Below are 16,298 nucleotides of genomic sequence, written 5' to 3'. Positions count from 1 at the left end.
CTATCAGCCAGGAATGTAGTGACAATTGAATGAGGGAGCATGTGTAAGTGCCCAGCCCAGTGTTTTGCAGACACCCCATAAAGAGAGCACTTAGTATTGTTCACCTAAGTTGCTGACAAACATGCTGAACTCATCAGGGATGAGGCCGGGGCTCCTGGGGGAGGGGCGACAATGAAGCCCTGCTAATCTTTCACTCCACGCCCACCCCTCATGACAGCCGCTCCACCAGATTCACATCCATAAGGACATCAGGAGGCCTTGTCAAGCGCTGAAGATAAACATCAGCAGCACCACATTTGGTCTCACAGCAATTTTTCAGAGAATGAAGAAATGGAGAAGAGACAGACAATCATCTCTCCAGAGGCCAAGACTTGCTGAAGTCCCCTGTATATCCTACCCTGAGCTGGGGACTGTGGAGGAGATGGAGAAAGAGAAGATTTGTTTCCTGGCCTGTGAGCTCTCAGGCCAGGGTGGGCAAGGCTGGACCAAGAGCCATACTGCAGGCTCCTCCCAAATGCCTCACCAACCATAGGACCATGTGTTGCCTTGAGAATGTGAGCCTATGACTCCCAGCCACAGATGGACTGGGTCAGGACCCAGGGATGGCTAAGGAAACTGGATGTTTGGGCCCTCTCCTGGCCTGCTCTGCTCTCTGCATGAGCCCGATGCATAATTGGTGGATGGAAGAAGGTGGGGGGAAGAGATAGAGACAGGGTAAAGCTTCCAGACCAAACTTCTCATAAAATAGGGCCTGCTCTTGGGTTTCTCCCCATCTCAAAGCCAGACTACCATAGCCTAGACCTCCTTCAGCCAAACCAGATACACCCCTGGTCCAACCAAGGTCATTCAGGCATGAATTCATTAACCATTTGTTAGATATCTAACCTGTAGCAAGCAGTAAAGCACGCCAACAGATCATCACTGCCCATCTTGCTAAGGGTTCTAGTTGAGGTTGGTGCATTGAGCATATTAAGTTCAGCAGAAGAGTCACAGAGAAGCATGGTTTGAGCTCTACCACAAAGGGTGGCTTGAAATTGGCAAGGCAAGGGTGCTTCAGGCAGAGGGACTACAACTGCAAGGCCATGGAAGCATGACAGTGTCTGAAGCACATGGGACATATGGAGGCTGTTGTGGGCAGGGAGACTGAAGAGTTAGATGGGGCCTAGACTGTGGAGTTCCTGGGTCCCAAGATACAGGGTTTAGACTTTGTCATAAAATGATGGGAAGCTAAGAAAGGTCTTTGAGTAGCAATAGGGTGTGATCTGACTTATATGTTAGAAAGGTTCCTCTAGATGTGAATAAAGGGAACCCAAGGAGAAAGATTAAATGCAGAAAGACCAGTTTCAGGCTAACAAGAGTGAGCCCACAGCCCATCCACTGAGCCATAGGCAGGACTCTAATTCTAAAGTCCCTGCCAGAATTTTTAAAAATCCTTATCACTGGCTCCCCTCCTCTGACCACACAACTTGCTTTTATATTAACCCTCTGACACCATTTTCTGGAGAATGACTCATGGCCCAAGTGAGGATTAACACTCAGGCCCTTCTAGGCTGGCAGACAGACTCAGAGCTTCAAACCCCACCCCGGCTGCAAGACCGTGTGGGATCCATGAATGAGGCTTGCAATATGCAAGGGAGGCAGCAAGCCTTCTTGGAGGGGCCAGTGTCTGAGCCTTGCCTTCAGCTGAAGAGATAAGAACCTACAACTGTGGCCACAGGAAATGACAAAGCAGTGACTGATCAGGGAGCCGCTGCACAGGGCTTATTATGGCGCTTGCCAGCGGGCGAGACACCCTTATCAGGGAGAAAATTGCATCAGGCCTCCTGAATTACTAGCGATTGGAAGCAGATTTCTTGGGACGCACTTTGTTAGATACCTAATGAGTGGGATACAGGCAGGCAGAGCCCAAAGCCGGCGGGGCAGAGGGACAAATGTCTTTGTTAAACAGAATTTGCCAGTTTCCGCTCCCGGCTCCCTGGGGAGGGTTCAGGGCCAGCTAATTGAATTAAGAGCATGTGCGCTTCAGCGAGAAGACTCAGGGCGGGGTGAGAGGCGGGCAGGCCGGAAGGCGGGCATTTTCAGCACCAAGGACAGCAGCTGCAACCCAGCCAGTCTGTAATTGCCGGGGCAGGCTGGAACTGTTGCATTTTGCATGATCAGGGATGTAGGGCATGAAATGAGTAGGAGGGAGGCAGAAGATGTTAGGGGTGGAGGGGGAAACAAGTGACCCAAGAAGCCTCGAGCCTGTGATGCTATTGGCCTGGTCTGTCTCAACAGACCATCCTCCACGGGCAACAGTGAGGGCTGAGAAGCATGAGGAAGAGGTGCCTTCTCCCCACTATGGCACTCGTGGTGTGAGGCAGCTGCAGCAGCACAAGTAGCAGTGGGCTGGGCTCTGAGTCTCAGCCAGTGCGTGGCTGCGCATCACTTTGAGCTTTCAAAGTAGGTCTCCAATTACAGCCCTAATGAAGCAAGACGTGCTGCAGCCACGGAGCCACAGAGTGAGGGGCCACTTGTCAGCCCCAAGCTGCCTCAGCAGGCAGGACAGGGCCTGCCAAATAGAAAAACAAATAAGCAGGTTTGTGAAGTGAGCCAGCAGTCCCCATCCCCACCTAGAGGAAAGAGGGAGAGCAAAGCAAGGCTGAGCCTGAATAGAGGGAAGTTAATCTCCAAGGCTCCACCCTCTTCCCATCCCCATATTAGCATTGTCCCCCACCCCATCCGCCACCCTGACCCGCCCTAACCCACCCTGATCTCCTGCAGCCTGGCCCCTCCCTCTAGTCTCAGACAAGCTCCCTTCCCAGAAGAGCAAGGAAAGGAGCACAATCCCCTCCCCAAACATGGGCAGATTGAAGCTGAGGAGTCTGGAGAGGCAATGTTGGCCCTAGAGAAAGGGAACTATTAGGAGGAATTTAGGCACTGTGTGAGGCACTGAGGTCCTCCTGGTGCCCCTCACCTCACGTGACATGAGCAGCTGCCTCTGGACTTCCCTATGGGGCCTGTATTATGTGGAGGTCCAGGTTTTTCTATAAAAGTCACCCACACACCTTGCCTCCAACCCCCAGGCCAGGATGGATCCTGGCAAAGGTGATTGGGGCAGGGGATTGGAAATGTGGGCAGGAGACCTGCAGTGGTAGGGGATAGGATGTAGGAGGTACTGGCATGAAGCACCTATGGGAGCAAATACAGGCCAGGGCCAGCCATGGATTGAGCAGAGCAGAGCCACTGAGTCTGGTCAGGGCTAGAGGAAGAGCAGCTGGGCATCAGGAGGAGGTGGTGTGGGCAGAATAGAATGAAGTCCATAGATACTCTACCTTTCCTTCCCTCCCTCTTGGGACAACTCCCTGCCCACCGGAGACTGACAGGGTGAAGGCACTGGTCTGGACTTAGGGATCAGTCTCATTTTTATTTTATCTTTGTGATGAAATTAAGTGAATTATACTTAATAAATTTCAGAATGTACATAGAAGTACCTGGTGCTTGCCTATCTCTGATCAGAGCCCAGTAAATGTCAGCTCCGGGTCACTGAGCTGACCCAGCTGGTGCTGTGGCCACACCGGGTAGATGTCAGAGAGACAGGCTATGGGGGAGGGGACTCCCTCAGCAATGTGTCCCTGCTTTCAGAACTGATGGGGGCACCTCTGGGGACCTCTCCTTTGATTTCATTACTTCTACTTCCTCCCTTAACTGGATTAGATGGCAGTCTATGAAATCCAGGGCATTGAGATTGGCTTTCTGCCTGGAAATGAAGAGAAATGTCATTACAGCTCCTGAATCAGCATCTCACCCCAGCACCAGGGACCACCTGGTCAATGGGGAGTTGGTCTTTGCCTTGCCCTGGCTAGTTGCTTTTTATTTCATTCTCTCCTCTATCCATTCACCCACCCATCCATCCAGTATGCATTCTGTAGTTCTCCTTCTGTAGCCAATCTGGTATTCAGCGATTCTGAACAGGAGACAGATGTGGTGCCTTTTCCTATCTAAACCACACAGACAACCAGAAAATCCAAAACCATTTGACTTAGATGCTACACAGAGGTACCTGGCATGTTCAGTGGGGAGCCTCCAAATGAATCTTGCCCTCCATAAACCATAGCTACTGAGAGGAGCAGGTGAAAGAGACAGCCGGGCCTAATACCCAGGGACAAAACAGGCCTGGAAGTGTTGGTTATGGAGTGCAATAGGTGTCAAAGTCAGCCTCAGGGTCACCCAATACTTCACTCTTCCCATTACAAGAATCTTCATATAGCTGCTTTCTCTCTGTAATTATCTATCCTTGTACCCATTTGATGGAGGGGAAATGAGGCCCAGACTGGCCTGGATGCCTCTGTATTTGTATGACTGTCCCTTACTCTACTGACACAAGCCCAAAAAGGCTTCATGTTAATGAATTTCTGCACACCAAATCTTATTTTAAAAGGGCATAAAACAATCATTATTTGAAGGATCCCAGTAGTAAAGTGAAGGGTCCTTGTCCCTATTCATCTGGTTCATATGTGTGGGTTTTCATATAGAGTATCCACTTAAGGAGAAGCCTGCCTGTATTCATTCTCACTGTGTTCGGGGTCAGATATCCAGGCAACTCTAACCCTGAGCACATCTGTCCTGGTTGGCACTGTGCCCATTGTTCTATTTGCTTCTAGCACAACACTCTAGGTGGTGGCATTTTTGTCTGCTGTGTGGCCAAGACAGAATTCCAACAGCTGATGTATGGTGGAAGTGAGTCGCCCTTGAGGTCCCTACAAACCCTGAGACTGCATGATTCTTTGACAATGGGCATGTTAGAGCTAACCATGAATTTCCATCAGCTTTAAAGTAACTTCTCCCCAAAGGAGCATAGACACGTCTCTAAGCCCAAGGAACTTAAAGTTTTATTAGAGAAACAAAAATAGCAAATAAGCCTGGAATTAGAGAACAGTATGAGAGCAGAGAAAGCCTTCTCTTGGGCTGGAAGAACTCAGAAAAGCTTCGAGCAAGTGTGGGTGGAGGCCATCAAGGCTTCCTGTAGGGGCTGGTATTTGAGCGGGGTTGAATCCTAGACAAACAGAGATGAGAGAGATAGTCATGCCAGGGAGGAAGAGGAGAACAGGAAAAAGAACATGGAAGGAGCAAGAGGCCCATCAGAGTAGAGAGAGAAGAGACTCTGTTTAACAGGTGTTGAGATGAGAAGATGACAGAGGAGATGGAATGGAAAATAAGTCTACACAGCAAAGGGTGTCAAAGGAGTGTAGGCATTTCAGAAGCTGTTGGTACTGCATCATGGGTGGGAGTCATTGATGGCATGATTTATTTATTCTTTCAACCACGTTTATTGAGCACCTACAGTGAGGATAACTGGGATAAACTGGACACTGGGGATAAACAAGATCCCTGCTTACATGTAACTTACATCCTAGTGTGGGGATGGGAGGAGGGAGGCAGACAGTAAACAAACACGTTTTATGAAAGTTAATTTTCTGGTAGAGTAAGTACTTTAAATACATTAAAATGGGATAATGTGACTAGAGAGTATATTGGAGGAGAGGTTACTTTGGATAGGATGGGTCTCTATCTCAAAGGGCAAGGCCCCTCTCAGAAGATCACATCTAGGCTGTGACCTGAATGGTGAGAGAGGATAGCCGTGTAAAGACCCATGAGGCTCTCTGGGTAGAGAGAACAGCAGATGCAAAGGCCCTGAGGCAGGAAAGAGCTTGGCTTGTTAGAGGAATGGCAAGGACAGTGTGGTTAGGGCCCAGTGAGCAAGGGGGCAGGTGATAGGAGGTAGACAGTGGCCAGACATGCAGGGCCTCCTGAGCCATGGGGACGAGAGGCCTGAGGGGAGTGGAAGGTACCCTTATGATAGAGAAGCGCAGAGAAACTTCTGTATACCTTCTCTTTCAGAGGCCTGAAAACTTCTTGACACCAAAGAACAGCAAGACTCTGCCCATCCTGGACCCCAAGATCTTAGATGAAAAGCTGGGTACCATCCGCGAGTCCTGGTCCAAGGCCACAGTGAGCTCCATAATGGACTCCAGCACATCCACCTCTCAGGAAGCGGAGGAAGAGCCTGAGGTGCTCAGGATGTCCCGGGAACTGGTGAGTGTCTCCTCAGGGCTGGGAAGACCAGTGATGGAAGCTGTGGTGAAGGGGTTTGACTGCCCCCTGGGGCCTGGTTCACTCCTCAGGGGGCAATAGACCTCCCCTTTAGTCACACTCTGTATGTGAGTTACCCCAAAGCTAAACTGGTGGAAGGTGTGGATTCTTCAGTTTACAGAGTTTCTTCACCTTTTGAATGGGGTTCCCATTTGATTTCTTTCAAAACAAACCCCTACAACACTTGTAAGACTGAGTCCCATTTTCTCAAGTCATCAGCTCAGCACTTCCTCAGGGGCGTGTCTACTGGGTAATGGGAAGCCCCCCAAGAGATTAAACTTCTCAAAGAGGAAATTGGCGCTCAAAGAAAAGAGGCCACCATCTTTGGTCACAGAGTCTGTGTCCTTGATCATGAGAGCTGGTGTGGCTTCCTGTTGCCAGTTGATAAGATGTGGGAAACGGTGGGTAAAGGTGGCTGAGGTGGTGTCTTAATTTGGTGAGGGTTCAGTGCCGAGTCCTAGCCCTGTGATGCAGAGAGCTAAAGAAGAGGTCACCAAAAAGACAGTACAGGCCAAGTCCCAACCCAGTGACCTTGGGTGAATTTATATGTGGCTTCCTCCCTTCTTCCACAGTGGATCCCATGGGGAACGCTGCTCCGGAAGATCCTCAGAAAAGGCCCCAGCCAAGGCCACTGGCCCCTAGGGAAACCCTGGACTTCCTCCTCTCAGGACCTGCCCCTCTCCACTGACAGCCTCCGCATCTTCCCCTGGCACTTCTGCACCTTTCTGGAACACGTCCCATTGGACGAATAAGAAGGGCTGCTGTCTGCTGGGTGTGCCCAGGATGCTCCCACATGGAGCGCCCCTGCTCTCCCTGGAGCTGGGCCCTCCCGAGGTGCCAGAGCATTCATGGGCCCCCTTCTACACTCACTCCCCTCACCTCTGCCCCTTGGGAAAGCAGCTCTCAGGCCTAACTTGCCAGCTCAGCCATCAGGCTGAACACAAAGATTTAGACTTTGTCTCTGAAGACTCTGGGCAGCATAAATAAACCAATACCTTCAGTTAGTCTTGATCTTCTCTTAAGGATTAAACCATAAGAGGCGGGACTAGACTGCAGTCTGAGAAGTCAAGGTCAGCCATGAGGAAGAACTGTTTTTGAGCAAGAGGTTGAGTAATCATTGTGAGTGCCAGAGGGGAGGAGGAGAAACAAGTATCCCAAGGGCACTAGGATTCTGGGAGGCTGAGTGTGAACAAGGGGCTCAGGGCTGCCCCATACCCACAGGCTGTTAGCGATGTTGTGAGTTGGGTCTGTATGTAGAACTAACTCAATCATGCCCTCTCTGAACGCCATCTGCAGCACTCCTGTGCTGGGAGAGGGCTCCCTGGTCCCTCTACCATCCCCCTTGTTGGGCGCCTGGCAAGGCCACAAGCACTGGCTGCTCTCCCTGGTTTGCTGTTGGGTTAGATGCACTCAGCCAGCACCATCCAGCCCTTGAGTTAAGAGCACACTGGCTTCCACGTCTCTGGGCTCAGGGCCCAGGCCTTGCCTGGCCCAACACAGGTGGAGGTAAATGCTTATTGGGCCACGTGGTAGAAGCCCTGGCTGGAGAGCAGAGGTGTCAGAAAGAACCTTAGTGAATAGCTAGTCCAATCTCCTAATTTCACAAAGGCTGGCCATGGGGAAGCCCAGAAGTGGCACAACGCTGCCCAAGGCTTCCTCACCCTACTATCCCGTACTGCCTCACGTATAGCCAAGCAAACAGCAGATGGCTACAGAGGCCTGCACACCAGCCCCGGACCCTTCAGCCAACCGGACGCCACTGGGTCCCTCAGACACATACTATTCAGGGCAGTGGCCCTGCCCCTCTCCCTGGCCCATTCCTGTCTGTTCCCTCCTTGTTCCTAACTCTGGGCTCAATTCCATTTACCCTCCCACCCCTGCCTTCAGTTCTGCAACTCACCATGCCATCTGCCCTCCCCCACCCTTTCTCTTTCTCTGTCTCAGGTTTACCACACTGACTATTCCCTCCTCTGACACTTTGCCCTTGTTGGATCCTGGAGACCCAGCCCCCAGCTCCAGCTCCTGCCCACTGGCCAGAGCCTGGAAGGACCAGGGCAGGACCTAGACAGACATATTCACGCAGCCAGAAGAACCCAGTCACAAGCAATAGAATGTGGGTGGGTAGCAACAGTATACAGCTCCGTGACAATCACAGGTAGCCGTGTATCAATGGGTCACTGTTCCATAGCAACCAAACAAAATTACATAGCAATGGACCAGCTCATGCGACCAAGAGACACAGTGACAAGCAATAGATTGTGGTCAGGGAACAATCAAGTGTGGTTGTATAGTAATAGACCCAAGCCGCACAGAGCTATCAGACACCACGGTATCAGGAAGATGCAACCATAGAACATAGTGATGCACACAGACACAGCTTGTAAGCTGTAGACAGAGTCACAGAGCGGTGGAAGATGCCTGACTAGCACAGGAACATGTCTGGGTGGCAATGACACCATCACAAGGTATGTGACTCCTGGACCTATGGTCAAGGAGTGGACACCAGCAGAAGAGCCTGGGGGTGAAACAGTGGGCCCCAGTGACGTGGCAGTGGTCATACAGTCAGCAAATGATTAACTGCCTCCCTCTGCTCTTGGCCGCTGCATCCAGGCTGTGAGCCTCTCAGCATCGCCTGACTCCTGGAGTGCCTTTGTCTGTGTCTAGTCTTGTGCACACTCCCCAGAGCCCAAGAAACAATTTTGCCTCTGATTCCCTCCAGGGCCTACTCTGGCTTAATAGGAAACTGAACATTTTCTGCAGAAAGGAGCACCTTGGGAATGGAGAAGGAAACGGAGGGGTCTGTACCCTCTCTGTGGGGAGGATGCTGCAGATGCTCCCCACTGCCCTGGGTCTGCCAGTCAGTGCCACCCCCACAGCCCTACCTCCTGGGTGCCCCTCCCCATAGTATGTCCTTGGATCCACCCTCTTTCCAGGTTATAGTACTGCCGTTTCTTCCATCTCGGGCTCTCTTCATCTGGGACACCTGGTTTTGACACAGGCCTTTTAAGTGTCGTTTTGTCAACATGGTGCAAAGCTCCCAACCTGAGTAGATGCACTGGGGTCAGGGCCCGTGGGTGTGATCTTGGGTCAAGTGTAGGGCCCAGCAGAGCTGGAAGAAGCCTTCACCTCCCTGCGAGCAGCCCAGGAAGTCTTTTTTGGAAGAGGTGGGCTTTTAAGTGAGGGTGAGGAGTGAGATGGTAAGAGTCATCCTGACCATGGCAGCTCTAAACATTAGTCAACTTTCAAGTGTTCCCCTCACCCCCTGGACCCCCTCAGCCCACCTCGTGCTGAGCCAGGCAATGTCTCAGGGTGAGAGCAGGTAAGATGCAGGACTCTGTGCAGCCTCCAGACAGGCCTGGTTCCATTCACAGAGGGCTGATAAGACACCTGCCAGGGCCCAGATTTCCTTTCCCCAGCAGCACCTAGTAAGCCCTCAGTAAAGACAGAGAAGAGAAGGAAGGCTTCCTGGAGGAGGCAGGCTATGCTTTGGATGAACAGAGGCAGAGGTATTCAGCTGCTACTCAAGAAGCATGTGTTCAGTTCTGTTTCCAGCACAGAAATTCCAGAACAGGGCCATTCCCCTCCTCTCTCTGGCTCCCTCCTTCCATTCCTTTCTCTCTCTTTCTCCACCCCCTCCCCCCACCCCCTCTATTTCTGTCTCTACCTGCTTCTGTCTTTCTTTGCTTATCTCTATTTCTCTATTTCTTTCTGATTTTCTGGCTCTTTCTCTCTCTCCAACTCCCTCTGTTTCCCCCCTCCCTTCCTCCTCTCCTCTACCGCTCAGAGGAGATTTGTGGCGGACCATAGGGCCCTCATACCAGCAGATGAATAATTGACAAGGGTTGTTTAAAGATTCAGTGCAGTTTTCCCAACCTCACCACACTAGAATAACTCATTTCTTCCACTCTCTCTTTGAAAGCCTTTCCCTCCCTCTGTCTCTCCCCACCCCATCCCCACGTGCACACCCCCCTCTGAGCTTTTGTCTCTTTCCCCTTCTTGAGTCTGCCAACTCCCGCACCCCAGCATGATCCTGATCCTGCAGTTTCCTTAGGTCCTCTTCCCCTCCCACAGCCCCCCGCCCTCTAACCTGCTCCTAAGGATGGAAGGTTGGCTTCGGCTCCTTGGACATCATTTCCCCGCAAGGAAGAGGGCGCTACTTCATGAGTGAGGAGAGGAGGGAAGACCAGAGAGGCTGTGGCTCCTCCTAGGTCACACAGCAGAGGAGCTGGGGACTCAGGTCACAGGAGGGACCCTCCCAGGGTAGCTCAGAGAGCTCCATGTCCCTGAGCCTTCATTTTTCCATCTGTAACACAAGAGAGCTGCTTACCCTGTGCTCCCTGCCCCTGAGGGCCAAGTGGGACAGGGAGGAGCCCTCAGAAAGGGGAGCTGGCAGTGTAGCAGAGACACCTGTGAGCATGGCCCTAGGGTGACCAAACAGCCCTGTCTGCTCAGGACTGAGGGGTTCCCTCAGGACATGCAACTTGCAGTGCTAAATCCGAGACAGTCCCAGGCAAACTGGGATGGGGGTCGCCCTACATGGCGTGAGCCCTCCCCTGCCCCAGCCCTGCTCCATGCAAGGTTACCACACCCCCAGCCCTCTCAGCACCCCACAGCCACAGGGCATACGCCCTCTGCCTGCCCAGGCCAGCTCCAGACTGTCCCTTGCACTCTCAGCTGTCTCACCACCTCTCTGAAGTGACCTTGAACTCCCTTCCCCTCCCTGAACCCCAGTTCTTCCCTGTGTGGGCAGTGGAGGAGGTTGGAGCAGATGTTCCCAAGTCACCTGGGGCTTCTGTGCTGTGACTTGGAGCCTTGGTCCTGCCCCCAGGTCCCCGGGCCCTGGCCCAGGATGAGGTCTGCAGACTGGTGAGGCTGAGGTTCAGGCCCAGCCTCCGCTCCCTCAGCACCACCTGGTGGCAGGTGAAGGGTCCTAAGCAGGAGCCTCCTGCAGCAGTGGCAGTCGGCATCTGAGTGTGCTCACTGTCTACATCAGTGGCAACTGGAAGCAGGAACGTCATCCTGGGGTGATGGCATCACAAAGCCCAGGGAGCTTGGGGTTGGCCCCCATGAGCCGGAGTGACACTGAGCCCACCTGGGAGGCAGGTCACCTGGGTTCGAGAGTACGAGCCGCACCCAGGGGCCCAGATCCTTTGGAACCACAAGAGGCAGAGAAAATACAAGAGAAACAGAGAGCGAGACAGAGACAAAGAGAGCACATCCATCTGGTGCCACCTGTACAGCATCCACTCAGATACCCCTGACTCTGTGCCTCCTCCAGGCCACCCCTCACAAGCTACCAGGGGCCACTGTCACCCCATCCCTCCTGCTCCAACACCTCAGGCTCTGTAGTCCCCCACTCCACTGCCCAGTGCTCGTGGCCCCAGTTTGTCAGGTCAGTCTTCTGTCCCAGTCACCTCTATAAGCACCCCTGTTCTGTCCACCCAGCCACAACGCCACCTAGGGGCACATGTTCATTACACACAAGCACCATATATCACACACGCGCGCGCAGACACACACACACCCACCCCTCCCAGGCCAGCTCCACTGGCAGGAAGTCTTCTCAGGCCTCAGTCCTCCTCAGCTCCTCCTCAGCACCCCTGTGGCCCCTGAGTTGTGAGCCCCGCAAGCTGGTGCCCAGGGGGTTCTAAAAATAAATCTTGTGAGGGTGCAACAGTCACAGCTGCTGGGCTTGGCTGGGACCGTCACCAGCTCTGTTCCTGTCCTCTCCTGACTCTGTCCTTCTCTTCCTCCTCTGGCTCCTGCACATACACAAAGAGAGAGAGGGAGATGGTGCTTACCAAGCATTTGAGGAAGACAGGGAGGCGAGGGAGCAAGGTGGAAAGGAAGAAGTAAGGCTTCCATGCTACATGGGTCCCCATATTGTCCCCTACAGACCCCTCCTCCACCCTCCTCTCCTCCATGTGGCTGTGGCAGGTTTGAGTTCCGTCTCCACCACTCAAGAGCTGCATGACTTTGGATAAGTCACCCCACCTCTCTGGGCCTGTCTCCTCATTGTTGAGTGACAGGAATACTCTCCCTCTGCCCACCTTTCAAGGCTGTGGGGAAGGTTAACAAGATGGTGGCTGACAGGACATTGGAAACTGTAAAGGGCGGTCCACTTTGCAGGAGGCTTATTAATAGTCGCTGTGTTCATGGGGCCCTTCAAGACTGAGAATAAAAGGGAAGGCAGCAGAAATCCCCCAGGCCGCCCTCCTCTGAACCCTTCTCAAGAAGGGCCGTTCCCAGAGCCCTGCCCCCTTCTCCTCCCTCCTTCCCCCGTCCCTCGGAGTCTCTGGTGGGCCCTTCTCCTCCTCCATCCATCACCTGGGACTAAAGAGATTAATAAACGAGACTCATAACTCAGCTGCTGGGATGTAGCAGATATTTACGGCTCCGTTTCAATTTGCAGAGAGATTAAGTGTTTGTCAATTTATTGTCTCTCAGTGTGTGTGAGCAAGGCCCCCTGCAGGCTAGCCCCCCTTCCCCGCTCCACGTAGTCTCGCGCTTGTGGGCTTACCACCCCCACACCATCCCCAACTCCTCCTGGTCCCCAGAGCTGGTGGGGAGCCCAGTGCTGCCCAGCCAGGGAAAGCCACGGACCACTAAAGTGGGCTTGTCTTCCTGACCAATTTGACCAGAGGAGCAAGTGGCCTGGCCCAAGGAAAGGGGCCCAGGGCCCATGGAACAGGATACTAGACAGGATGGGGCGGGCACCATTCTCAGATGATTTGGAGGGCCTTTTCTGGGCCTCCTCCAGCCTCGTCTCTCCCCACAGAACAAGGGGTCCATGGGGCCAGGTAAAAGCACCCTGGAGCCCAAGCCCCACAATTCTAGACCACTCTCTGAGTATCCAAGACGCCAGAATTCCCTGCCCAAATGAACCCGAGCCTGCTTCTGAGGACCGTGCAGGCCTCTGCCTGAAGAGCATCCTCCCAAGGGTCAAATACTTTCAGCGGGTGTGCCCAAGGTCCAGCGGATGGCAGTGTGGGGCAGGCGGGCGCATGCTGAGAGCCTCCGTTTATGCTCTTGCCTTGGGCTCCCAGACACTGGGGGGGTCTGGAGCAGGGGAGGCACACTTCCATGGAGAAAGCCTCCCAGCCTAACTGGGGAGGAGCCTGCAGAGGCCAGGGGAAGTGCAACAGCGGGGGGGAGGGGAGGCCAGGGAGAAAGAGGATGCCTCCCAGGGGCGGAGAAGGGGAAAGAACTCCTCCCCAAGAGTGAGCAGTGCTTGAGGATCCAAGAGGGGGCACATGAGCACGAGGAACCAAACGTCAAGTGCCCCCCACCCCGCCCCCGCCCCTGAGCCGCCTCTCCCTGCCTCTCTCCTTCGCTGTTGACTTTGCAGTCTGGCACATGCACTCATTCACTCATTCATTCATCTGACCAGCTTTTTGAGCATCTGCTATGTGCCAAAGCCTCTTATCTCCCCCCAGACCCCTCCACTCGTCTGTGCAGCTGTCGCAGGTTTGAGTCCCATCTCTACCACTCAAGAGCTGTGTTACCTTGGACAAGTCACTCCACCTCTCTGGGCCTGTCTCTTCATCTGTTAAGTGGAGGGAATACTCTCCCCCTACCCAACTCTTGTGGCTTTTGAGAGGATTAAGAAGACAGTAGAAGACAGTGCGTTGGAAACTGAAAAGGGCTGTCCACTTTGCAGGAAGCTTACTAGTAGTCACTGTGTTCGTGGGGCCCTTCAAGACTGAGGGGGAAGGAGGAAGCAGCACAACCCACCCAGGCCTTCTATGTAAGCTTCTCCAGAACCTTGTCCCCACACTAAGGGGTAGTAACATAGATAACTCCCTACAAAGGTCTCTGTCCTCAGGAAGCCTCAGTTCAGCAGGAGAGACACATCAGGTCTCAGTGGAGGAAGATGTGGCCAGGACTGGGGTGCAGTCTGCTCAGGGGATTGTGGGAACACAGGGGGAGTGTACCTAACCCCCACCCCACCCCCAGGCAGGGCACACTTTATACAGAATGCCAGGGGGCGGTTCACAGATGTCACTGTCGTCAGTGGTTGTCAGTGTGAAAGCCGTGATAGATCTTTGCTTTGCTGGTAGAAGAGAAGCGGAGGTGGGTGAACTTGTTCCTGCAAGAGGGATCTGTTGAGTGGAGAGTACGTGTGTGTATCTCCACATCTCTCTCCCACCAAGAGGCACTGTGGGGCCGCAGGCTAGTCCCTTCCCTCTCTAGGCCTCATTTTCTTTATCTGTAAAAGGAGGAGAATGCCTCCCTCCAGTGAGAGAGGAGACAGTCTCAGGGGTGCAGAGGAGAGAGGGGTGGGTGGGACAGTGGATTGGCCAGATCAGGGTCTAGCCCCAAGCACCCAAAAGATCGGGCTCCGAGGAGAGCGGACCAGAGGGCTCCTGGGGCAGGGGCTCCCAGGAGGAGAGAAAATGAACGGCTGAGAAAGCACTGGGTGGGAGGGGCACTGGGAGATCTGGGGTCCAGTTCTGACTCTGCCACCAACTTGAGGAGTCGCGCTGGCTGCACCCCCTCCTCTCTGGGCCTCAGTGTCCGCCTCCCCCCCCCCCCCCCCACCCCGTGTGGAGTGAGGGGCCTGTCTTGATGGTTTCTTTGTTCATCCTGGCAAACAAGACAGGTGAGGTGGGGCAGGTTCCCAGCTGTGCTCCTTAGTGAGATGGCTGGCGCTGCCCTGTATCACTGTCCATCGAAGTTCCTTGATTAAATGGTGGGGGGGGGGGGGCGGGAGTGCAACTCTCGGTAAATAAAGCCGAGATGATGAGGCCATCAATTGCCGAGGGCAGGAATCATCGATTGGAGAGGTGGGAGGGACTACAGAACCAGGGGTGGCCGGGAGAGCTTTGCGAACCTGGGCGACAGGCCCATCCCTTCTGCAAACAGCCAGCTCAGCCCTCCTTTAAATAATACTAATTAGGTCTATCAGTCTTTTTTGAGCCCTTACTCTGCTCCCAGAACTTTAATCATAACCTCATTTCATCCTTGCACCAACCTGATGAAGGATGTCCAAATATCATCCCCATTTTATAGTTGGAGAAACTGCTGGTACCTCAGCAACCCTCCGAGGGCCCCAGACTGAGGGAGAGCATTCCTTGGTGCAGCACAGGTCTGGGGTCTCCCTTGCAGTGCCTGCTCCTGCAGCTGCCTTGGCCAAGCCTCGTGACTCAGAAATCAAGGGCTTGGTGAGCTTGACTCATCGTCTTCCCAGCCATCTGGGTGGGAGGGTTGCCTCAGTTTTCTAGTCATCCCCCAAACCTAGGTCTGTGGCTGCCAGTCCCCTCCCCAGGCCCACCCAAAACCTTTGAGAGTCCAAGTGGAGGCCTATACACGGTCTCATCTAAACTCCAAATAATGAAAAGTTATAAATTAAGCTGTAGCTAACCAAATATTAAACATGTTCCATTTTTCTACCTTGACAAATACACCTTATCAACAACCTCGGAGAATTCTTAGACTCCACACTGGATCCTGGTGACATGGAGAGAGCAGCTCCCAACTGCCTCTCCTAGTCTCCCCACATCTCCCAGGAGATGCCCCCTTTCTTCTCACCCAGCTCAATTTCAGTCCCACACCCTGGGGACCCAGTGATTGGGCGAGACCTTTCACATGCATAAAGTACACCATCACCTGCAGGAGGACAGGCTCTGGGAGCAGGAGGGAATTCCAGGGGCCCAAGTGCCAAGGGTATGACCTAGAAGGTGCTCAGACTCTGGGTGAGCACGTCCCCTTGGCCCCACCAACTGCTTCCTCCCTGGGGAGGGTTGCAGCCCTAGGAGGGCTGGAGCAGGTGCTCTAACTCAGGGTGCTTGGCAGAGCCCTTCTTGTCTAGGGCTAAGGGTGCAACTGTCCCTCCCCCAGCTCAGTGACTCCATTAGGGTGTCCTCCTGAGCCCAGATTAAATGCTTTTCAGTACAATCCAATTTCTTCCTGACATGGACTAGAAAAGCCCAGTGAACACGTGCATGCCCGCACGCGCGCGCGCGCGCGCGCACGCGCACTCACACACACACACACACACACACACACACACACACATGCACAATGCATTTGGTGTTAAATATCCAATCAGGCCCAAAGATAATAGAGAAGGCCCAGTTCACTCCCAGTTTAATCAGATAAAATGCCCATTCATCGGCTCCTGCCAGCAGCAATGTCCCCTCCTCAGCGCCCCCAGGAGCCAGCCT

The 16,298-nt window shown here is 53.5% G+C and overlaps 1 protein-coding gene across 6 annotated transcripts in view; it reads left to right on the top strand.

Moving 5' to 3' along the window:
• The window catches only part of CCDC33 (coiled-coil domain containing 33), a 105,718-nt gene that overhangs the window by 61,444 nt on the left and 27,976 nt on the right, over positions 1–16,298 (top strand). For all 6 annotated transcript variants that reach the window (XR_011439444.1, XR_011439441.1, XM_070269052.1 and 3 more), the window contains one exon: positions 5,881–6,075. Coding sequence is in view for 4 of the 6 variants with exons in the window: in XM_070269052.1 (XP_070125153.1) it covers positions 5,881–6,075 (195 nt within the window). In the remaining 2 variants the exon portion in view is untranslated. The remainder of the gene's footprint in view (positions 1–5,880; positions 6,076–16,298) is intronic.

This window comes from Equus caballus, chromosome 1, assembly GCF_041296265.1.
Source record: "Equus caballus isolate H_3958 breed thoroughbred chromosome 1, TB-T2T, whole genome shotgun sequence".
NCBI classification, from domain to species: Eukaryota; Metazoa; Chordata; class Mammalia; order Perissodactyla; family Equidae; genus Equus; species Equus caballus.
Note: the sequence above shows the minus strand (reverse complement) of the source record. Positions and strands in the feature narration are given on the sequence as shown.